Source organism: Limanda limanda, chromosome 20 (genome assembly GCF_963576545.1).
Source record: "Limanda limanda chromosome 20, fLimLim1.1, whole genome shotgun sequence".
Lineage (NCBI taxonomy): Eukaryota > Metazoa > Chordata > Actinopteri > Pleuronectiformes > Pleuronectidae > Limanda > Limanda limanda.
In genome coordinates this window covers 7,465,083-7,489,922 of record NC_083655.1, presented here as the reverse complement: position 1 = coordinate 7,489,922, position 24,840 = coordinate 7,465,083, and the positions used below count along the sequence as shown (strand labels likewise).

Below are 24,840 nucleotides of genomic sequence, written 5' to 3'. Positions count from 1 at the left end.
AGTCCCAACCAACACCTTGCTTGTAACAGGAACTATTCATCAACCCTCCACAATGAAGCCACTAAATAAAATAGCTTACAGATGTGTTTGTTTTCTCGATGTTAATAGCATATTTGTCAAAAGTTGTTAAAAGCTTATGTGAATTCACTTATTCTAGTCCTCACAACGGCGCAACAAAAAAAATACCTGGCGTTCAAGCGGGGACGGGGCTCGAGCGGGCTCAGAGCGCGAGTCGTTTAATCTTCCATGTAGAGGACGGCCACCTGCGAATAGTGCGCTTTAAATTGTTTATATTCCTGCAATGGAGAAGTGTAAATTCGTGAGGTCGTGGCTGCAACACGAGCAGTTTAAACTCTGGCTGAAGCCCGTCGCTGGGAATGACCGGGAGGAGTACTGTTCGGTCTGCAAGAAGAAGATGAGCATCGCTTCAATGGGGATTAATGCGCTCCGGTCGCACATGCAATGAGCTAGCCACTAATCCGCTGTGGCACGCAGACAGCAGGTATCCATCGAGCATTGGGCAACACCTTCCTCGGTTAATGTTGTTACACCATCCACAACGAGTAAGACAACTTAAGCTAGTAAAGCTGCTAGTGTTGCTAACGTTCCATCAGTTGTTGCCGCTTCAAGTTGTACAGACCTCAGAGTGACGCTGGGAGCCACACCTACTCTGCGCGCGGAAGTGTTGTGGTGTCTCCACACCACAGTAAAACACCACTCTCTCACGTCCAATGACGGCATTTCAGAAATGTTCAAAGAAATGTTTCCCGATTGGGACATCGCCAAGACGTTCACCTGCGGCAAGGACAAATCTGGTTACATAACAAAATTCGGACTAGCACCATACTTCAAGCAACAGCTTGTTGATGTTGTCAATAAAGCTGGGCAGTTTGTGCTGATGTTTGATGAGAGCCTCAATCAGTCCACAAAAAATAAACAGCTCGATGTCCACGTTCGATACTGGGAGGATGACAGAGTCCAATCCAGGTACCTTGGATCTCAATTTTTGGGACATGGCAGAGCCCATGACTTGTTGCATCACATCAAAGTAAGTGTATCTCCGAGAATTTTTTTTATTGATAATTAAATGTTGTGTGGGTGTGGTTGGTTGCTGGGGTAAAGATTTGACCAATTTTCTTCGATTTAGAATTGCTTTCAAGTTACAATTTAGCAAGTCAGCAATGTTTTCCACTCTTTGGGAGTGCAGTTGTCTAATTATGCAATTAACATTGACTTGAATGGCTTGGAAGTAGCCAGAGTAACATGACCTGGATGTAAAATATTATCACATTTGGTCAATAGGTCTAGTGTACAAACAAACAAGATAATTGCACAAATTTCACAATAATTGTTCAGTACCCTTGTTATTTGTTTGAACAAAATCTAGGTTTATATTGTATTTTCTTTTCAGGCAATTAGAGCAACACAAAATAATGGTTGCTACAACAATTTTATTTAAAATAACTAATTTTAATGTAATAATAAGTTAGAAATCTGGGCAATAGTTGTACCTTACTGTCTGAATGCCAGGGTATTTCAAGAATAAACATTCAAGGATTATTGTCATTAATAAACTTACTGCCTTGTCATCCACAGGAATGTGTTGCAAAACTGAATATGAGGCACCTTATGTCCATCAGCATGGGTGGCCCCAATGTCAACTTTAAGGTGGTGGAACTTCTCCATAAAGAACATGCAGAGCTCTATGGAGGTGCTCAGCTGGTCCTGGTTGGAAGCTGTGGTCTTCACACCCTCCACAACGCAGTAAAGGCAGGCTTCACCATGTGGCATCTGGAAAAGCTCCTGAGAGCAATGCACTTCCTCTTCCACAATGTTCCTGCAAGGAGAGAGGACTTCACTAGCCTGACTCTGTCCTCCAGATTCCCACTACCATACTGTGGCCACAGATGGGTTGAAAATGTCCCTGTGGCAGAGAGAGCAGTTGAGGTTTGGCCAATGCTACAGATGTATGTGGATGCTGTCAAGAAGAAGAAGGTCCCAAACCCTGCCACTGCCTCGTATGACACCATTTAGGCAGCACAAGGGGATCCATTCATCATTCCCAAGCTACATTTCTTCCTGGCGATTTCCAGGACCTTCAACCCCTTCCTGACAAAATACCAAACCGATGAGCCAGTGCTGCCCTTCTTGGCCAAAGACTTGGCTGAGCTGTTGAAGGTACTAATACAGTAATTTAACTGAATTGGATTAATCTATATTAAAAGGAACACTCTGCCAATTTTCATTACAAAATCAGTATTATATCCAAATAGTGTAAACTGTTTTGCAAACATTCTTTTAGTTTCACTGTCATTGAGAGTTTATTTGAATTACGTTTTGTAACAGTGATGTCATACATGCACAAATTAGATCACTGGTCAACAACTTACAATCAACTCTCAATAACTGGCATACGTAATGAATGACTGCATAACTCTTCACAGATTTTGGATATACTACTGATTTTGTAATGATACAAAGCAGAACATTTCTTTAATTGTTCTGTCACTCATTACATGCAATTTCTTTTTAAGAGTCTACTGAGGCGGTTTGTGAAGAGGGAACTCCTACAGGATTTCTCGCCCCTGAAGCTAATTTTTATATATTCATCTTCAGGGTTGCATGTATGCCACTCTCTCCCCCCCGGGGTAGTTTCAAATAAATATCTACTTAAAGTCTTTAAGTTCAATGAGTGTTTATACAGTATAAAAAGCTAACAGTCTGCATCATTTACACTCTGTTCCTTAAATAAATCAGGCACTTCAGAGCAAGCCAGGAAGCAAAGTCAGTGAGCTTTCTGTGCTCACCTTCAGGAGAGAATGTATCCAGGGCCTGGCTAACATGGTTAAGAAAGTGCAGGAGAAAAGCCCCCTGAAATTCCCAGTGGTCAGGAACATCGCCTGCTCACAAAGATGAACACAGATCCAGAGTGGTGCATCAGAAAGATAAAGAATATAGTCCAAACATTCCTGCAGGACAAGCAGTTGGCTGGAGGCATTTCAGCTGGTATGAAAAATATGGTCTAGGGACAGTAGAAGTTGATACGTAACTGTATTTCCTGTAATATTGTCCCAGGCTTTTATTTACCTAAACGACTGAGGGTACCAGTCCTTTATTCAAAGCAGTGTCAAAGAGACATGCCTTTATTTATAATTCCCTGTGTTTGATAAGTAGATTTGCTTATATTTTAGTACCACACAAGGCTAACAGGCATCAGAAGTTACCAGTTTCACTGTTGTTTCCCCCCCCCACTTGGCCTGTACTTAGGGCCAGCCTTTATTTGTTTCTGTCGACCACGTCCCCAGCCGTTATTTGAGGAAATATGATATTCCAATTTACCAAGGCTGTATTTTAATAGTCTCAATGTGCATGACCTTTTTATTTGCGTGTATTCTTGCGTAAACATTGTGAAACTGAAATAACTTTCTGAAAAAATCTACAATACACTATTTACCTTTTTATGTGCACAGATGCTGTGAGAAATATATTTGTCAAATAAATGATGAAGCAGTTTACTAGAATGAAATTTAATGACCTATGAATAATAACTTCTTTTACTTTTCTCTTTTCCCTGTCAATTCTGTAGGTGATGTGATCGTCCAACAGTTCGAGAGCTTTCTTTCTGTTGAGGGTAAAGATGAGAGATTCCTCTCCTTTCAGCCACTGAAGCAGTGAGTTGATGTGTTCTTGCACTCAGTACTTAAGTCCTACCCTGAGCTTTTAATTTTCTCTCAGAGCCTGCTACTTCTGTCACATGGACAAGCCACGGTAGAGAGAGGATTCTCGATAAACAAGCATGTTGAAACCTGCAACATCCAAGAAGAGTCGATGGAAGCTCTGCGCTGGATCTGTGACAAGGTCAGTGTCTGTGAATAGGAATCACCTGGAACAAGAACAGAAGAAAAGAGAGACTGACACGCAGGGACTCAAGAGGAAAGCAGTCGTGGATGAGCTGGAAGAGCTGAGAAATAAAAATAAAGTCCTAACAGAGGTTTGCGAATTCCTGCAAAAAGATGCGGATCAGCTGGCAGAGCAGGCAGAGGGAAAGTCTGGATCGCTAATGGCTCAGCTGATAACAAAGTCAAACACCCTCAGGAGAAGGCACAAGGAAAAACGCACTGAGCTGGTTAAAACTGAAAAGTTGTTGGAAAACAAGGCAACTGAATTGAGGCACATGCCATGAATCCTATTTGTGAGGATTGGTTAGTTTTGTCCGTGTTCAATGTTTACACACATACGTTTCTGAGTTCTATAAATAAATTGTGCCTTTTGGCTTAGTACCTCAATTTGTTCTTTTGAGCTTTATTCCCCGGCCTATCTGAATTCTGTTGTGTTGATACAGTGCTACATAGAAGTTCTTGCAAACTTCATTTAATTTTGCATTCTCAAACTCAATTGTGTCGCTGATGTAACCGGTTAAAGCTCCTAGTGGCGCTGGGGTCTTGAAAAATATTAGAAGGGTCTTGAAAAAGGTCTTGAAAAGTATTGAATTTAATCTCAGGATTGCTGCATATACCCTGGTGAAGCAGCGATGACGGAGGAGCCCTCGTTGACATGAATGACGGTAAATGACTAATAACAGGATTGTTGAATTCAGAGACAGCTGTGATGTCCCCAATCTTTTAAATTAAAGATTATTTTTATATGCTTGTGTTTGTACTGGGATGGTTTGGCTCCGTCGGTCAATCTGTGTGATACCAAACTCAGTAGATCACATCTTTATAAAACAACAGATCATAGGGCAGTGATTCACAACAAACATTTTTATTCTTAAGGAGCAATTAACAGGCAGGGATCAACATCACGTTACGGACGCAGGAAGTGAAGAGTGTATCCTTGCCGCAGTGCGCAAAACTTATGCAACCCTTCAAAATGGATGTGCTCGGGTACGTTCAGTTCTGCTTTGCAGTCCTACAAATTGTAGAAATTGTAATTAACATGTTTAATTGTTTTCGTTTCATCTCAATTTGAAGTTGATCTGATCTAAGCCCTGGTACAAGTACCTCAGAGTTAAAATGTGGAATATGGCTGAAATGGCCACTAAATGCAAAAGGGCAAGCTTCCTTTTGTGTCTTTCATAATGCCCCTTGAGATTTTCTTGTTTTTCTGGTTTTCCATTTTATTCCATGAGAGTTGAAAATTTGTCTCTGTCTCATACACATCCACAAATCCCAAAATGCACAACATAATAACAATTACCTTAAATATGTGTTAATACAAAACGTGGAACCATATTGTAATATATTGCATTTGTATAACACATATCGATAAAACTTAGAAACTTGAAGAAACAATAATGTGACGTTTAGTATGTTTATATTATTTATTACGAATTATTATATTTTTATATCATGTTCGCCCAAACCCTCTAAGTGGAATCCAATTTTGTTTCAGTGTTCCCCTGATGTGCTCCCACAGCTGCGGTAGCCTGATCGCAACCACCAGGGGGAGTTAGAGCTCTGCATTTGTGACTGATCAGCATGCATTGTGGGTCCTGTCTCTGTCTGTCTTTGTCCCCTCAGAGACTCAGAGAGGAGCAACATGTCCGCCGTGCAGCTGCTGCGGGAGTCGGTACATGAGCGGATCCTCGCTGCCGCTGAAGACTTCCTGCTGCAGGTGGAGGAAGGAGGAGGAAAGGCTCGAGTCCCAGAGCTGAGAGCGATGCTCACCGAGCGGCTAATGGCGGCGGGGGAGCAGATCCTCTCGGTGCTTGAGGAAACCTTGTTAGAGTCCGAGGAGCGAGTGGAGCGGTCCGAGCGGGAGATCTGCCGCCAGAGGAGGCTGCTCGATGCCGTGATGCAGCCCGAAGTCCGGCTGCACAGAGCAGGTCAGTCCCTAGAGGAACCGCTAGCATGCTAACGTTAGCTAGCATCAGGTCTGCTAACGTTAGCTAGCATCAGGTCTGCTAACGTTAGCTAGCATCAGCTCTGCTAACGTTAGCTAGCATCAGCTCTGCTAACGTTAGCTAGCATCAGATCCAGCAGTGGAGTTAAGACGTCACTTCCTGTCTCTGTCTGCTCCACCTCTCACCTGAATCATGAGGAGGATTTGATGCTGTTGTGAACGAGTCTGTGCAGAAAACCTGCTGCTGTGATGCTCACAGTGTTGTGCAAGTTCACACCTCATGAACTAGTTCAAAGTTCAGTTCATACAAGTAAACATGAATAGTTCACGTTCCTAGTTCAGTTCATTTCATAGTTTAAAGGTGGAATGTGAGAATGAAAGACTGTTTTTTAAAGAAAACTTTATCCATCACTACCCCTTGCCTGAAACTGTACTTCATGTGTATCAATTCCTAAAAGAAATTTTTTTATTATTTTTTTGTTTTTATTATTGCTAATTTTGCCTCCTTATTTATTCATACCCTGCAAACAAAAGGCACAACAAATCATAGTGCTATGCCTTGCTATGAAACCAATTATTAGGTTAAACCTTTAATTCTTTCATTTTAATTCATAAAATTAATGTGTGGGAGCGCACACGCAAAGTCGCCCGCTCCTGGTATTTCATGCTGGCCTGATACAATGATGATTTAACAAAATAACGTGACGTTCCCTCACGTTCACATTCAACACATGAAAACTGATTTATAAATTTCACTATTTGCATAAAATATAGGCGACATGCTCAACCCTGCACAGGGAGCCACTGCAGAGGGGCTGAAGAGCTGTTTCCAGAGCTGCGGGTTGCCGACCCCTGGCTACGGCGAAAGAGCGATTTGATTGCTCCGCCGTCAAAGAGATGCCGCCGTCAAAACATTGGTTTGGCTACAATGTTAGTTCCGCCTCTCATTTCCCCCTCCCGGTGGCGCGCCCCTCCTGTTATGCCTCTGGGCCGCACCTGTGGGCTGCACCACACAGTTTGAGAATCACTGGGCTACATCACGGAAATGATACGGGCACTGAGCAACGACATGGTGCAAGCATTCCATTTAGACAGAGTCTCTCCTCAGGAGAAGGAAAAAATTCCGTAACATTTTAGCTAGACCTCAGATATAGTAGGGTCAGGAACCTCAAGTGTCCTCATACATTATTCTAGGTGCTCTGGTTAAAAAGTTAATTTGTGTATCAAAAATTACGTTTTCGCTCTACCAGATGGTGGCCATCTTGGATTTTGGGGTCAAGATGATGTCAGAATCACAATCCTTATGGTCAAATTACCACAAAAAGTGTATTCATACATTATTCTAGGTGCTCTGGTAAAAAAGTAACTTTTACAAGATGGTGCCGGTTGCCATTTTTGATTCATCCCTCTAGCGAAAAATGCCGACATTTTTGCGAGGGACATGGGGGATAAATTCTTTATAAAAGGTGTAAAGAAGTCAAATCAGTCGTCAAAACATATTAGCCAGAGAATGGTCACAGAATTGAGATTCCTGACCCTACTAATAATATGAGCGTGTTCACCGTTCAAATTCATTATTTGTCATTAAGTTGCGTTCGCTTCATCGTTCTCATAAAAATGTACTTGTTCAATGAACGCGTTCTTTTGAACTTGTTTATGCACAGCACTGGTTGCTCATGTCTGAAACAGAGAGTCTGGACACATTTCTCTGAGTTTTACCCACAGGTCTTGTCTGAAAGCAGCTTAACCAACTAACTTGACTTCCCCTCGCCCTGTTCTCCTCTGTTAGTGACCTACTTGGTTTATTAGGCCTCAAAATGAAAAACGTTTTACCAGAAACCCTTTGTTTTATGCTGCTTCCTTTACGAGCTGCGTCGTAACACCAACTGTAAACGACCTCAACCTCTCATCTTCCTGAATGTTATCGTTCAAAAATCACAACAGTCGACATTAAACGACAAAACACAAGTTTTTCAAAACACTTCAGGAAACTCTGAAATGATAAACATGTGTATTTGTGTTTCAGTGTGTCCTGCAGACATCCAGCAACTGATGGTGATTAAAGAAGAGGTTCCCTCTGAGGAGCAGCAGTGGAGCCCCCTTGTGGACAAGAAGGACCCAGATCCCCCCAACATTAAAGAGGAACTGTGGACCAATCAGGATGGACAGCAGCTTCAAGGACTGGAGGAGGCTGATATCAAGTTCACATTGACTCCTGTCGCTGTGAAGAGTGAAGAAGATGAGGAGACAGAAAAAAAATCGTTTAGTTGCTCTGAGTGTGGTAAAAGATTTAGCCGTAGGGACAGTCTAAATAAACATATGAGGATTCATACAGGAGAGAAGCCGTTCAGTTGCTCTGAGTGTGGTAAAAGATTTACCCAAAGGGTCAATCTAAATACACATGTGATGAGCCATAAAGGTGAGAAACCCTTTAGTTGCTCCGAGTGTGGTAAAAGATTAAGCCATAGATGCCATCTAAATAGACATATGAGGAGTCATACAGGTGAGAAACCGTTTAGTTGCTCCGAGTGTGGTAAAAGATTTAACCAAAGGAGCAATCTAAATACACATATGATGAGTCATACTGGTGAGAAACTGTTTAGTTGCTCTGAGTGTGGTAAAAGATTTAACCAAAGGAGCGATCTAAATAGACATACAAGGATTCATACAGGAGAGACGCCGTTCAGTTGCTCTGAGTGTGGTAAAAGATTTAACCAAAAGAGCAATCTAAATACACATATGAGGAGTCATACAGTAGAGAAACTGTTAAGTTGATCTGAGAGTGGTAGAAGATTAAAGATTCAGTCCTATTGTACGAGACTTGAGGATTCATAAAGGAGATAAATGACTCAGTTGCAACCTTTGCAACAAAAGATTTATTAGGATTTATCAGCAGATATTCATATTGTACATATTCCTAGTTCACTGTTTTAAATAGACTATTATAAATAATGTCCATAGAAAATATAACTCATTGAATAACACGAAAGATTTGTTTATATATCTTGTTTCTACTGAATTACATAATTTGTCTATTTTTCATAATGTCCAATATCTCATTTTAAGGTTAGAGTGTGTTCCTTGCCCAGTATGAACGTGTCTTTCTAACTTGTTCATATGATTACATTTTTTTTGTTTAGAACAATGGTTTCTTGGTTCGTGAGATTCAATGACAGTGTGTGTTCTCCTTCATGTATTGAATATGTTTCCAGAATTAAAGTCTAATAAAAAGATAATGGTGTCGTCGCGCTCCTCTTTGATTCCGTACGAACGGAGGCTGCACTGGCTGCAGTTGAATTGTCTCATCACGACACAAATGAATCAGCTTCTTACAGTCGGACATGTTTGTTTACGTTTGACGTGAAGTTGGATCTGGGCAATTTCAGGTCAGAATATCTGACATACGAGTCGTCTGGAACACAGCATTACACTCACACACACAGACAGTGCACAGGGTATCCGCGGGGTCTTGAAAAGTATTAAAAAGTCTTGAATCTCCACAATTTCACCCCTACTTTTTGTAATAGCCATGGAACCACTGGCAATAGCAATAAGATCACACCCTTCAATGGGAAGAATAAACATAATTAAAATGAATATATTGCCTAAATTCTTATACATCTTTCAATCAATCCTATTAGCTCCTCCACCTTCTTTTTTCTCTAAAGTGAGTAAGCTGCTTTCAAACTTTATTTGGAAGAACAGGAAGCCAAGACTTAGACTCTCTCTTCTATACTTGCCTTATGATAGGGGAGGGTTACAACTGCCAAATTTACAGTGGTACTACTGGTCGGCACAATTGAGGGCTGCAATGTTTTGGTTTTCTAAAGAGGATGCTCAGCCCTGGTTACAAACTGAAATGTTGTCAAAGGGTTTAACGCTGGATAGCTTTTTATACTCAGCTCCCCTTAAAAAACTAAGAAACACAGATAATCCCTTTGTGAAGAACACCATTGATGTCTGGCATGAAGTGCATAGATATCTTGGAGATCTCCCAGTGTTGTCCTGTTTCTCACCCATCTGGGGGAATGAACATTTTAGCCCGGCTAAGAATGACATGGGTTTTAAAGCATGGTTAAGTAAGGGCATAAGTAAACTACCAGATCTTTATAAGGACAACACTCTAATGTCGTTTGACGAGCTGAAAGCAAAATATGATGTACCACAGAAACACTTTTTTAAGTATCTTCAACTTAGAAGTTTTATTCTTACATGTTTAAAGAATTCAGTGCATCAACCCCCAATGTCCACACTGGAGATATTTTTTACAAAAACATGTTCCAACAAAGGGCTGGTTACTCAACTATATAACATAATGGTGGAAAACCATAAAGACAACACTGAAAATAAGAGACAGCAGTGGATAGGGGACTTACAAGAGGACATTTCAGTGGAAGATTGGGGTATAATATGTTCAACGGTACATACTCAAACCATTAACACACGACTGAGATTAATACAATATAAGTGGATAATGAGAACATACATCACCCCTGTGAAGTTGAACAAGTTTGATCCTAATATGCCTGATCGATGCTATAAGTGCAATATTCATCAAGGTACCTTATACCACTGTTTGTGGAAATGTGAGGAGATTCAAAAATTTTGGAGCTCGGTGTTACAATATATCTCTCAAATAACCTCTTCTCCAGTACCTCTAAATCCTAAGCTATGTATATTAAACATCTATCCGGACATTTGCTCTCTGTCTAAGAGAGAAAGAAAAATGGTTGACCTGTGTCTTCTACAGGCCAGGCGCTCAATAGCTCTGACTTGGAGGAATGTTCGTTGCCCCTGTCTAGGCCACTGGTTAAAAAACTTAACGTCGAGTTTGGCTCTGGAGAAGTTAACATATGAAGTTAAAGTAGAAGAAAGCTTCTCAATTTTACAGTGTCTGGGAGATGTTTTTTGACTTTGTTAAGAATGGTGACATTGAAGAGGAATTGGAAATGTGAAGTGACTAATCTGGTGTGAGGAATGTGTGCTGTGCTATGTTCCTTGTTAGTGACTGAAATCTATTTTACATATTCAATTTTGTTTTAATTTAGTTTAAACAAATTAGTAGTTTCATTGTAATGTTTTGTATTTGAATTTATGTTGGAATCATATCTTAGCAATTTCTGTGACTTTTGTAATATTTGTTTTCATTTATGCTGCCATATGCTCAGGTTGGGGAAGGGTCTTGTATATATGTAAATTGATGTAAATGTATAAAACTATATAAAACCAATAAATATATGTTTAAAAAAAAAAAAAAAGTCTTGAATCTTTTTCAAATTCAAGACTCTGTTTAGCTGATTTTTTTTTCCTCTTAGCCTCAGCAGAAAAATGACACGAGAGATGGTTATTGAATCGGGAGATAGCAGCTGTTTATTTTCCTTCGCACTTCTCTCTCGACAACACCCCCTTCCGTAAGAACCCCCCTTCAAAACAAGAATCCCAACCAACACCTTGCTTGTAACAGGAACTATTCATCAACCCTCCACAATAAAGCAACTAAAAAACATAGCTTACAGATGTGTTGTTTTCTCGATGTATATATTATTTTATTATTTTATATTTGTCAAAAGTTGTTAAAAGTTTATGTGAATTCACTTATTCTAGTCCTCACAACAGCGCAACAAAAAAATACCTGCTGTTCAAGCGGGGACGGGGCTCGAGCGGGCTCAGAGCGCGAGTCGTTTAATCTTCCAGGTAGAGGACGGCCACCTGCGAATAGTGCGCTTTAATTTAATTGTGTATATTCCTGCAATGGGGAAGTGTAAATTTGCGAGGTCGTGGCTGCAACACGAGCAGTTTAAACTCTGGCTGAAGCCCGTCGCTGGGAATGACCGGGAGGCGTACTGTTCGGTCTGCAAGAAGAAGATGAGCATCGCTTCAATGGGGATTAATGCGCTCCGGTCGCACATGCAATGAGCTAGCCACAAATCTGCTGCGGCACGCAGACAGCAGGTATCCATCGAGCATTGGGCAACACCTTCCTCGGTTAATGTCGTTTCACCATCCACAACGAGTAAGACAACTTAAGCTAGTAACGCTGCTAGCGTTGCTAACGTTCCATCAGTTGTCGCCGCTTCAAGTTGTACAGACCTCAGAGTGACGCTGGGAGCCACACCTACGCTGCGAAGTGTTGTGGTGTCTCCACACCACAGTAAAACACCACTCTCTCACGTCCAATGACGGCATTTCAGAAATGTTCAAAGAAATGTTTCCAAATTCGGACATCGCCAAGACGTTCACCTGCGGCAAGGACAAATCTGGTTACATAACAAAATTCGGACTAGCACCATACTTCAAGCAACAGCTTGTTGATGTTGTCAATAAAGCTGGGCAGTTTGTGCTGATGTTTGATGAGAGCCTCAATCAGTCCACAAAAAATAAACAGCTCGATGTCCACGTTCGATACAGCTTGGAAGTAGCCAGAGTGACATGACCTTGATGTTAAATATTATCACATTTGGTCAATAGGTCTAGTGTACAAACAAACAAGATAATTGCACAAATTTCACAATAATTGTTTAGTACCCTTGTTATTTGTTTGAGCAAAATCTAGGTTTATATTGTATTTTCTTTTCAGGCAATTAGAGCAACACAAAATAATGGTTGCTACAACAATTTTATTTAAAATAACTAATTTTAATGTAATAATAAGTTAGAAATCTGGGCAATAGTTGTACCTTACTGTCTGAATGCCAGTGTATTTCAAGAATAAACATTCAAGGATTATTGTCATTAATAAACTTACTGCCTTGTCATCCACAGGAATGTGTTGCAAAACTGAATATGAGGCACCTTATGTCCATCAGCATGGATGGCCCCAATGTCAACTTTAAGTTGGTGGAACTTCTCCAGAAAGAACATGCAGAGCTCTATGGAGGTGCTCAGCTGGTCCTGGTTGGAAGCTGTGGTCTTCACACTCTCCACAACGCAGTAAAGGCAGGCTTCACCATGTGGCATCTGGAAAAGCTCCTGAGAGCAATGCACTTCCTCTTCCACAATGTTCCTGCAAGGAGAGAGGACTTCACTAGCCTGACTCTGTCCTCCAGCTTCCCACTACCATTCTGTGGCCACAGGTGGGTTGAAAATGTCCCTGTGGCAGAGAGAGCAGTTGAGGTTTGGCCAATGCTACAGATGTATGTGGATGCTGTCAAGAAGAAGAAGGTCCCAAACCCTGCCACTGCCTCGTATGACACCATTGAGGCAGCACAAGGGGATCCATTCATCATTCCCAAGCTACATTTCTTCCTGGCGATTTCCAGGACCTTCAACCCCTTCCTGACAAAATACCAAACCGATGAGCCAGTGCTGCCCTTCTTGGCCAAAAACTTGGCTGAGCTGTTGAAGGTACTAATACAGTAATTGAACTGAATTGGATTAATCTATATTAAAAGGAACACTCTGCCAAATTTCATTACAAAATCAGTATTATATCCAAATAGTGTAAACTGTTTTGCAGACATTCTTTTAGTTTCACAGTCATTGAGAGTTTATTTGAATTACGTTTTGTAACAGTGATGTCGTACATACACAAATTAGATCACTGGTCAACAACATAAAATCAACTCTCAATAACTGGCATACGTAATGAATGACTGCATAACTCTTCACAGATTTTGGATATACTACTGATTTTGTAATGATACAAAGCAGAACATTTCTTTAACGGTTCTGTCACTCATTACATGCCATTTCTTTTTAAGAGTCTACTGAGGCGGTTTGTGAAGAGGGAACTCCTACAGGATTTCTCGCCCCTGAAGCTGACCAAAGTTGATGCAGCTGATAAGGCAAACTGGGTCTCCACTTTGAATGCTGACATAGACCTGGGTAATTTCAAGGTAATTTTTATATATTCATCTTCAGGGTTGCATGTTTGCCACTCACTCCCCCCCCGGGGTAGTTTCAAATAAATATCTACTTAAAGTCTTTGAGTTCAATGAGTGTATATACAGTATAAAAAGCTAACCGTCTGCATCATTTACACTCTGTTCCTTAAATAAATCAGGCACTTCAGAGCAAGCCAGGAAGCAAGGTCAGTGAGCTTTCTGTGCTCACCTTCAGGAGAGAATGTATGCAGGGCCTGGCTAACATGGATAAGAAAGTGCAGGAGAAAAGCCCCCTGAAATTCCTAGAGGTCAGGAACATCGCCTGCTCGGATCCCACAAAGATGAACACAGATCCAGAGTGCAGGACTCCTGCAGGACAAGCAGTTGGCTGGAGGCATTTCAGCTGGTACGAAAAATATGGTCTAGGGACAGTAGAAGTTGATACGTAACTGTATTTCATGTAATATTGTCCCAGGCTTTTATTTACCTAAACGACTGAGGGTACCAGTCCTTTATTCAAAGCAGTGTCAAAGAGACATGCCTTTATTTATAATTCCCTGTGTTTGATAAGTAGATTTGCTTATATTTTAGTACCACACAAGGCTAACAGGCATCAGGAGTTACCAGTTTCACTGTTGTTTTTCGCCCCCACTTGGCCTGTACTTAGGGCCAGCCTTTATTTGTTTCTGTCGACCACGTCCCCAGCCTCTATTTGAGGAAATATGATATTCCAATTTACCAAGGCTGTATTTTAATAGTCTCAATGTGCATGACCTTTTAATTTGCGTTTATTCTTGCGTAAACATTGTGAAACTGAAATAACTTTCTGAAGAAATCTACAATACACTATTTACCTTTTTATGTGCACAGATGCTGTGAGAAATATATTTGTCAAATAAATGATTAAGCAGTTTACTAGAATGAAATTTAATGACCTATGAATAATAACTTCTTTTACTTCTCTCTTTTCCCTGTCAATTCTGTAGGTGATGTGATCGTCCAAAAGTTCGAGAGCTAGAGGGTAGAGATGAGAGATTCCTCTCCTTTCAGCCACTGAAGCAGCGAGTTGATGTGTTCTTGCACTCAGTACTTAAGTCCTACCCTGAGCTTTTAATTTTCTCTCAGAGCCTGCTACTTCTGTCACATGGACAAGCCACGGTAGAGAGAGGATTCTCGATAAACAAGCATGTTGAAACCTGCAACATCCAAGAAGAGTCGATGGAAGCTCTGCGCTTGATCTGTGACAAGGTCAGTGTCTGTGGGGGGGTTCCGCAGGTACCCATCACAAAGGAACTCCTGGCTTCTGCAGCCTCCGCAAGTCCAAAAATAGGAATCACCTGGAACAAGAACGGAAGAAAAGAGAGACTGACACGCAGGTACTCAAGAGGAAAGCAGTCGTGGATGAGCTGGAAGAGTTGAAAAATAAAAATAAAGTCCTAACAGAGGTTTGCGAATTCCTGCAAAAAGATGCGGATCAGCTGGCAGAGCAGGCAGAGGGAAAGTCTGGATCGCTAATGGCTCAGCTGATAACAAAGTCAAACACCCTCAGGAGAAGGCACAAGGAAAAACGCACTGAGCTGGTTAAAACTGAAAAGTTGTTGGAAAACAAAGCAACTGAATTGAGGCACATGCCATGAACCCTATTTGGAAGGATTAGTTAGTTTCGTCCGTGTTCAATTTTTACACACATACGTGTCTGAGTTCTATAAATAAATTGTGCCTTTTGGCTTAGTACCTCAATTTGTTCTTTTGAGCTTTATTCCCTCCCGGCCTATCTGAATTCTGTTGTGTTGATACAGTGCTACATAGAAGTTCTTGCAAACTTCATATAATTTTGCAATCTCAAACTCAATTGTGTCGCTGATGTAACCGGTTAAAGCTCCTAGTGGCGCTGGGGTCTTGAAAAATATTAGAAGGGTCTTAAAAAAGGTCTTGAAAAGTATTGAATTTAATCTCAGGATTTCTGCATATACCCTGGTGAAGCAGCGATGACCGAGGAGCCCTGGTTGACATGAATGACGGTAAATGACAAATAACAGGATTGTTAAATTCAGAGACAGCTGTGATGTCCCCAATCTTTTAAATTAAAGATTATTTTTATATGCTTGTGTTTGTACTGGGATGGTTTGGTTCCGTCGGTCAATCTGTGTGATACCAAACTCAGTAGATCACATCTTTATAAAACAACAGATCATAGGGCAGTGATTCACAACAAACATTTTTATTCTTAAGGAGCAATTAACAGGCAAGGATCAACATCACGTTACGGACGCAGGAAGTGAAGCGTGTATCCTTGCCGCAGTGCACAAAACTTATGCAACCCTTCAAAATGGATGTGCTCAGGTCCGTTCAGTTCTGCTTTGCAGTCCTAGAAATGGTAGAAATTGTAATTAACATGTTTGAAGTGCCTCAAAGTTAAAATGTGGAATATGGCCGAAATTGCCACTAAATGCAAAATGGCAAGCTTCCTTTTGTGTCTTTCATAATGCCCCTTGAGATTTTTTTGTTTTTCTGGCTTTCCATTTTATTCCATTATAGTTGAAAATTTGTCTCTGTCTCATACACGTCCACAAATCCCAAAACGCACAATATAATAACAATTACCTTAAATATGGGTTAATACAAAACGTGGTACCATATTGTGATATAGTGCATTTGTATAACACATATCTATCAAACTTAGAAACTTGAAGAAACAATGTGACGTTTAGTATGTTTATATTATTTATTACGAATTATTACATTTTGATATCATCTTTGCCCAAACCCTCTAAGTAGAATCCAATTTTGTTTCAGTGTTCCCCTGATGTGCTCCCACAGCTGCAGTAGCCTGATCTCAACCACTAGGGGGAGTTAGAGCTCTGCATTTGTGACTGAACAGCATGCATTGTGGGTCCTGTCTCTGTCTGTTTGTCCCCTCAGAGACTCAGAGAGGAGCAACATGTCCGCCGTGCAGCTGCTGCGGGAGTCGGTCCATGACCGGATCCTCGCTGCCGCTGAAGACTTCCTGCTGCAGGTGGAGGAAGGAGGAGGAAAGGCTCGAGTCCCGGAGCTGAGAGCGATGCTCACCGAGCGGCTAATGGCGGCGGAGGAGCAGATCCTCTCGGTGCTTGAGGAAACCTTGTTAGAGTCCGAGGAGCGAGTGGAGCGGTCCGAGCGGGAGATCTGCCGCCAGAGGAGGCTGCTCGATGCCGTGATGCAGCCCGAAGTCCGGCTGCACAGAGCAGGTCAGTCCCTAGAGGAACCGCTAGCATGCTAACGTTAGCTAGCATCAGCCCTGCTAACGTTAGCTAGCATCAGCTTGAGCAGCGGAGTTAAGACGTCACTTCCTGTCTCTGTCTGCTCCACCTCACACCTGATTAATGAGGAGGATTTGATGCTGTTGTGAACGAGTCTGTGCAGAAAACCTGCTGCTGTGTTGCTCACAGTGTTGTGCAAGTTCACACCTCATGAACTAGTTCAAAGTTCAGTTCATACAAGTAAACATGAATAGTTCACGTTCCTAGTTCACCATTTAAATTCTGAACTAGTTCATAGTTCAGTTCATTTCATAGATTAAAGGTGGAATGTGAGAACGAAAGACTGTTTTTTTAAAGAAAACTTTATCCATTACTACCCCTTGCCTTAAACTGTACTTCATATGTATCAATTCCTAAAAGAAATTTTTTTATTATTGTTTGTTTTTATTATTGCTAATTTTGCCTCCTTATTTATTCATACCCTGCAAACAAAAGGCACAACAAATCATAGTGCTATGCCTTGCTATGTCACCAATTATTAGGTTAAACCTTTAATTCTTTCATTTTAATTCAGAAAATTAATGTGTGTGTGCGTTGTGTGGGAGCGCACACGCAAAGTCGCCCGCTCCTGGTATTTCATGCTGGCCTGATACAATGATGATTAAACAAAATAACGTGACGTTCCCTCACGTTCACATTCAACACATGAAAACTGATTTATAAATTTCACTATTTGCATAAAATATAGGCGACATGCCCAACCCTGCACAGGGAGCCACTGCAGAGGGGCTGAAGAGCTGTTTCCAGAGCTGCGGGTTGCCGACCCCTGGCTACGGCGAAAGAGCGATTTGTTTACTGCTCCGCCATAAAAGAGATGCCGACGTCAAAACATTAGTTTGGCTACAATGTTAGTTCCGCCTCTAGGGCTGCAACTAACGACTATTCTAATAGTCGATTAGTCACCGATTATTGAAACGATTAATCGACTAATCGGATTATGAATGACACAAATTCTCAATTGCTATTATTTGGCAAGCTGCTTTTAAATTTAGCTTGAGGTTGTTCAAGGCATGTGATGACTGAAAATAAAGACAATAAAGATTGATACTTCATTAACAAAAATGTCTTTTAATAAACTTTGCTGCATATAAGGGTACTGTTGACACAAAAGCAAAGAAAAATCAAGTTTTTGTCCATTTAAAACCAAGGACAGGCAAAGTGCTAATAAAAAATATTAATTTAAATTTAAGTTTCCCTTTTTACTGTGAACCAAGAACAGGCAAAGTGCTGGTACTAAAAATAAATTAAAATTCAAGTATCCATTTTTCGTGTTAACAAAAAAGGACAGGGAAAATAACATTAATAAAAACATCAACAAACGAAACTACAGTCTTCTTCAGACTAAATCATTTTGATTAAAACAAGACGTTTGTCAGGCAATAGGATAACATTTCGCTTTTAAACTCGTTAAAAAAAAGTTTAAACCATATTTTTGTAATGGATGCTAGAATCCTGCACGCAGGTATATACGTGTATATGTAACATCTGACAGAGGCGAGTCCGCATCGTCTCCGTTACGAAGTCACACGTGCCTCCTCCTCAAATGTGCGTGTCCTGCTTCCATGGAGAGCAGGTCCACCGCAACAGATACTGCAGGTCGTTTTTCTCGGGCTGTTAAGAGTGAAGTTCTCCTGAACTTTTTACTTCCTGGTGCGCGACTGCGCGCGGCAGCGGACGCCGACATTGGTCCATGTTTTGTCGCTATTGCACATGCGCAACTTTCAGAGATAGGAAGGGAGCGAGATGGCTCACTCCTCAGCTACTTCCATCAGCACCTCCGGTAAAACAACGTTTAGTTCCGCTGCGCGGCACGAGAAACACGTGTTATGACGTAACCAACGAATCATCGACTAGTAAATTCGTAGGCGACTATTTTGGTCATCGATTTTTGTCGACGGCGTCGACTAATCGTTGCACCCCTATCCGCCTCTCATTTCCCCCTCCCGGTGGCACGCCCCTCCTGTTATGCCTCTGGGCCGCACCTGTGGGCTGCACCACACAGTTTGAGAATCACTGGGTACACCGCGGAAATTATATGGGCACTGAGCAACGACATGGTGCAAGCATTCCATTTAGACAGAGTCTCTCCTCAGGAGAAGGAAAAAATTCCGTAACATTTTAGCTAGACCTCAGATATAGTAGGGTCAGGAACCTCAATTCCGTGACCATTCTCTGGCTAATATGTTTTGACGAATGATTTGACTTCTTTAGAACTTTTATAAAAAATTTAACCCCATGTCCCTCGCAAAAATGTCGGCATTTTTCGCTAGAGGGCAGAATCAAAGTTACTTTTTTACCAGAGCACCTAGAATAATGTATGAATACACCTTTTGTGGTAATTTGACCATAAGGATTGTGATTCTGACATAATTTTGCCATTTAGACATCCTCTTGACCCCGAAATCCAAGATGGCCACCATCTGGTAGAGCGAAAACGTAATTTTTGATAGCCTACACAAATTAACTTTTTAACCAGAGCACCTAGAATAATGTATGAGAACACTTTTTGTGGTAAATTGACCATAAAGATTGTGATTCTGACATCATTTTGACATTAAGACATCCTGTTGACCCCCAAATCCAAGATGGCCACCATCCCGGAGAGCAAAAATGTAAAGTTCTATACACAAATCAGCCCCCAGGTCTCCAGGAGATGGGTGATGTATGGCCTTTTTGACATTACAGCAGAATGCTCTGATTTGGACTAATCTTATATATCAATGTCCTTATTATTCACCAGTTACATTGTTAGAATAATGTGTAGCATTTAACAGCATGAAAGCATCCTGTAATTAACAATTTTATGTCTTTTTTTAATGACCAAAAGGTACAATTATTTGGGTACAATGATTTCTTATCATCATGTTTCAAGTGTTTTTCATTCTTTTCTAAAGTTACAGTTATTAAATAAAAACTTACTTCTGATATTTTTCTGATATCTTTGTTTTTGTCCTTCCATAATAAGTAATGCATAAAGGCCATACATCATCCATCTCCTGGTGACCTGGGGGCTGATTTGTGTATACAACTTTACATTTTTGCTCTCCGGGATGGTGGCCATCTTGGATTTGGGGGTCAACAGGATGTCTTAAAGTCAAAATGATGTCAGAATCACAATCTTTATGGTAAATTTACCACAAAAAGTGTCCTCATACATTATTCTAGGTACTCTGGTTAAAAAGTTAATTTGTGTATCAAAAATTATGTTTTCGCTCTACCAGATGGTGGCCATCTTGGTTTTCGGGGTCAAGATGATGTCAGAATCACAATCCTTATGGTCAAATTACCACAAAAAGTGTATTCATACATTATTCTAGGTGCTCTGGTAAAAAAGTAACTTTTACAAGATGGTGCCGTTTGCCATTTTTGATTCATCCCTCTAGCGAAAAATGACGACATTTTTGCGAGGGACATGGGGGCTAAATTTTTTATAAAAGGTGTAAAGAAGTCATTCAGTCGTCAAAACATATTAGCCAGAGAATGGTCACAGAATTGAGATTCCTGACCCTACTAATAATATGAGCGTGTTCACCGTTCAAATTCATTATTTGTCATTAAGTTGCGTTCGCTTCATCGTTCTCATAAAAACGTACTTGTTCAATGAACGCGTTCTTTTGAACTTGTTTATGCACAAAACTGGTTGCTCATGTCTGAAACAGAAAGTCTGGACACATTTCTCTGAGTTTTACCCACAGGTCTTGTCTGAAAGCAGCTTAACCAACTAACTAACTTGACTTCCCCTCGCCCTGTTCTCTTCTGTTAGTGACCTAATTGGTTTATTTGGCCTCAAAATGAAAAACGTATTTACCCGAAACCCTTTGTTTTATGCTGCTTCCTTTACGAGCTGCGTCGTAACACCAACTGTAAACAACCTCAACATCTCTACTTCCTGAATGTTATCGTCCAAAAATCACAACAGTCGACATTAAACGGTACAACACAAGTTTCTCAAAACACTTCAGGAAACTCTGGAATGATAAACGTGTGTATTTGTGTTTCAGTGTGTCCTGCAGACATCCAGCAACTGATGGTGATTAAAGAAGAGGTTCCCCCTGAGGAGCAGCAGTGGAGCCCCCTTGTGGACAAGAAGGACCCAGAGCCCCCCCACATTAAAGAGGAACAGGAGGAACTGTGGACCAATCAGGATGGACAGCAGCTTCAAGGACTGGAGGAGGCTGATATCAAGTTCACATTGACTCCTGTCGCTGTGAAGAGTGAAGAAGATGAAGAGAAACTTAAATCGTCAAAGCTTCATCCGAGTGAGACGAAAGAGAACAGAGCGGACTGTGGAGGACCAGAGACAGACAGGAACTCAGGTCCTGATGGACGTTTACAACCAGGTCCTGAGGACAAGACTGAAGACTCTTCTGAGACTGACGACAGTGAGGATTATTGGATGGAGACCAGGGAACCTCAGACAGGTTTGAATACAAGAAACAACAAACATCCTCGAAGTGATATGGGATCTAAGACAGAAAAAAAATCGTTTAGTTGCTCTGAGTGTGGTAAAAGATTTACCAAAAGGGGCAATCTAAATAAACATATGAGGAGTCATACAGGTGAGAAACCGTTTAGTTGCTCTGAGTGTGGTAAAAGATTTACCCAAAGGGTCAATCTAAATGCACATATGAGGAGTCATACAGGTGAGAAACCGTTTAGTTGCTCTGAGTGTGATAAAAGATTTACCCAAAGGAGCAATCTAAATAAACATATGAGGATACATACAGGTGAGAAACCCTTTAGTTGCTCTGAGTGTGATAAAAGATTTAACCGAAGAGGCCATCTAAATACACATATGAGGAGTCATACAGGTGAGAAATCGTTTAGTTGCTCTGAGTGTGGTAAAAGATTAAGCCATAGATGCCATCTAAATAGACATATGATGAGTCATACAGGTGAGAAACCGTTTAGTTGCTCCGAGTGTGGTAAAAGATTTAACCAAAGGAGCAATCTAAATACACATATGAGGAGTCATACAGGTGAGAAACTGTTTAGTTGCTCTGAGTGTGGTAAAAGATTTAACCAAAGGAGCGATCTAAATAGACATACAAGGATTCATGCAGGAGAGAAGCCGTTCAGTTGCTCTGAGTGTTGTAAAAGATTTACCAGAAGGAGCACTCTAAATACACATATGAGGAGTCATACAGTAGAGAAACTGTTAAGTTGATCTGAGTGTGGTAAAGATTAAAGATTCAGTCCTATCGTACGAGACGTGAGGATTCATAAAGGGGATAAGTGATTCAGTTGCAACCTTTGCAACATAGGATTTCTTAGGATTTATCAGCAGATATTCATATTATAAATTATTCATAGTTCACTGTTTAAAATAGACTTAACAGTTTTTTATTACTAGAAAATATAATTCATTGATGACAAATGATTTGTGTTTATATATCTTGTTTCTACTGATTTCTACATAATTTCTCTATTTTTCCTAATCTCATGTCATTTTAAGGTTAAAGTGTGTTCCTTGCACAGTATGATTGTTTGTTCCTAACTAGTTCATATGATTAAATATGTTTGTTTAAAACAGTGGTTTCTTGGTTTGTGAGATTCAATGACAGTGTGTGTTCTCCTTTATGTATTGAATGTGTTTCCAAGAATAAAAATCCAATAAAAAGATAATGGCGTTGTTGCCCTCCTCCTTTTTGTTTCTGTACGAATGGAGGCTGCACTGGCTACAGTTGAATTGTCTCATCACGAAACAAATGAATCAGCTTCTCACAGTCAGACATGTTTGTTTATGTTTGACGTGAAGTTGGATCTGGGCAATTTAAGTTCAGAATATCTGACATACGAGTCGTCGGGAATGCAGCATTACACTCACACACATGGACAGTGAACAGGGTATCCGCGGGTTCTTGAAAAGTATTAAAAGTTGATATATAAATTTAGGGAAAATCAAGACCCTTGAAAAGTATTAAAAAGTCTTGAGTCTTTCAAATTCAAGACTCTGTTTAGCCGAATTTTTTTTCCTCTTAAACTGTCAGACCTCAGCCGAAAAATGACACAAGAGATAGTTATTGAATCGGGAGATCGCAGCCGTTTATTTTCCGGATGGGTTTTCTCGATGTGAATAGCATATTTGTCAAAAGTTGTTAAAAGTTTGTGAATTCACTTATTCTAGTCCTCACAACAGCGCAACAAAAAAATACCTGGCGTTCAAGCGGGGACGGGGCTCGAGCGGGCTCAGAGCACGAGTCGTTTAAGCTTCCATGTAGAGGACGGCCACCTGCGAATAGTGCGCTTTAAATTGTTTATATTCCTGCAATGGAGAAGTGTAAATTCGTGAGGTCGTGGCTGCAACACGAGCAGTTTAAACTCTGGCTGAAGCCCGTGGCTGGGAATGACCGGGAGGCGTACTGTTCGGTCTGCAAGAAGAAGATGAGCATCGCTTCAATGGGGATTAATGCGCTCCGGTCGCACATGCAATGAGCTAGCCACAAATCCGCTGCGGCACGCAGACAGCAGGTATCCATCGAGCATTGGGCAACACCTTCCTCGGTTAATGTTGTTACACCATCCACAACGAGTAAGACAACTTAAGCTAGTAACGCTGCTAGTGTTGCTAACGTTCCATCAGTTGTCGCCGCTTCAAGTTGTACAGACCTCAGAGTGACGCTGGGAGCCACACCTACTCTGCGCGCGGAAGTGTTGTGGTGTCTCCACACCACAGTAAAACACCACTCTCTCACGTCCAATGACGGCATTTCAGAAATGTTCAAAGAAATGTTTCCCGATTCGGACATCGCCAAGACGTTCACCTGCGGCAAGGACAAATCTGGTTACATAACAAAATTCGGACTAGCACCATACTTCAAGCAACAGCTTGTTGATGGTGTCAATAAAGTTGGGCAGTTTGTGCTGATGTTTGATGAGAGCCTCAATCAGTCCACAAAAAATAAACAGCTCGATGCCCACGTTCGATACTGGGAGGATGACAGAGTCCAATCCAGTTACCTTGGATCTCAATTTTTGGGACATGGCAGAGCCCATGACTTGTTGCATCACATCAAAGTAAGTGTATCTCCGAGAATTTTTTTTATTGATATTTAAATGTTGTGTGGATGTGGTTGGTTGCTGGGGTACAGATTTGACCAATTTTCTTCGATTTAGAATTGCTTTCAAGTTACAATTTAGCATGTCAGCAATTTTTTCCACTCTTTGGGAGTGCAGTTGTCTAATTATGCAATTAACATTGACTTGAATGGCTTGGAAGTAGCCAGAGTAACATGACCTGGATGTAAAATATTATCACATTTGGTAAATTCTAATTTTTAATGTAATATTAAGTTAGAAAAACATGCAGAGCTCTATGGAGGTGCTCAGCTGGTCCTGGTTGGAAGCTGTGGTCTTCACACCCTCCACAACGCAGTAAAGGCAGGCTTCACCATGTGGCATCTGGAAAAGCTCCTGAGAGCAATGCACTTCCTCTTCCACAATGTTCCTGCAAGGAGAGAGGACTTCACTAGCCTGACTGTCCTCCAGCTTCCCACTACCATTCTGTGGCCACAGATGGGTTGAAAATGTCCCTGTGGCAGAGAGAGCAGTTGAGGTTTGGCCAATGGTACATATGTATGTGGATGCTGTCAAGAAGAAGGTCCCAAACCCTGCCACTGCCTCGTATGACACCATTGAGGCAGCACAAGGGGATCCATTCATCCTTCCCAAGCTACATTTCTTCCTGGCGATTTCCAGGACCTTCAACCCCTTCCTGACAAAATACCAAACCGATGAGCCAGTGCTGCCCTTCTTGGCCAAAGACTTGGCTGAGCTGTTGAAGGTACTAATACAGTAATTTAACTGAATTGGATTAATCTATAGTAAAAGGAACACTCTGCCAATTTTCATTACAAAATCAGTATTATATCCAA

The 24,840-nt window shown here is 41.1% G+C and overlaps 1 protein-coding gene across 1 annotated transcript; it reads left to right on the top strand.

Moving 5' to 3' along the window:
• The first annotated feature begins 16,590 nt into the window (after positions 1-16,590).
• On the top strand, positions 16,591-22,536 carry LOC133027152 (gastrula zinc finger protein XlCGF57.1-like). Its single transcript, XM_061094177.1, has 2 exons — positions 16,591-16,894; positions 20,968-22,536. Exons 1-2 carry the CDS (start codon positions 16,609-16,611, stop codon positions 22,131-22,133), a joined length of 1,452 nt encoding a protein of 483 aa, XP_060950160.1. The 5' UTR covers positions 16,591-16,608; the 3' UTR covers positions 22,134-22,536.
• The last annotated feature ends 2,304 nt before the right edge of the window (positions 22,537-24,840 follow it).

What these genes read in the sequence shown, in the direction of transcription:
- LOC133027152 (XM_061094177.1), top strand. Translation starts at nt 16,609, where the DNA reads ATGTCCGCCGTGCAGCTGCTGCGGGAGTCGGTCCATGACCGGATCCTC. An exon ending in AGTCCGGCTGCACAGAGCAG is followed by an intron (nt 16,895 to 20,967) that starts GTCAGTCCCTAG and finishes TTTGTGTTTCAG; the next exon opens with TGTGTCCTGCAGACATCCAG.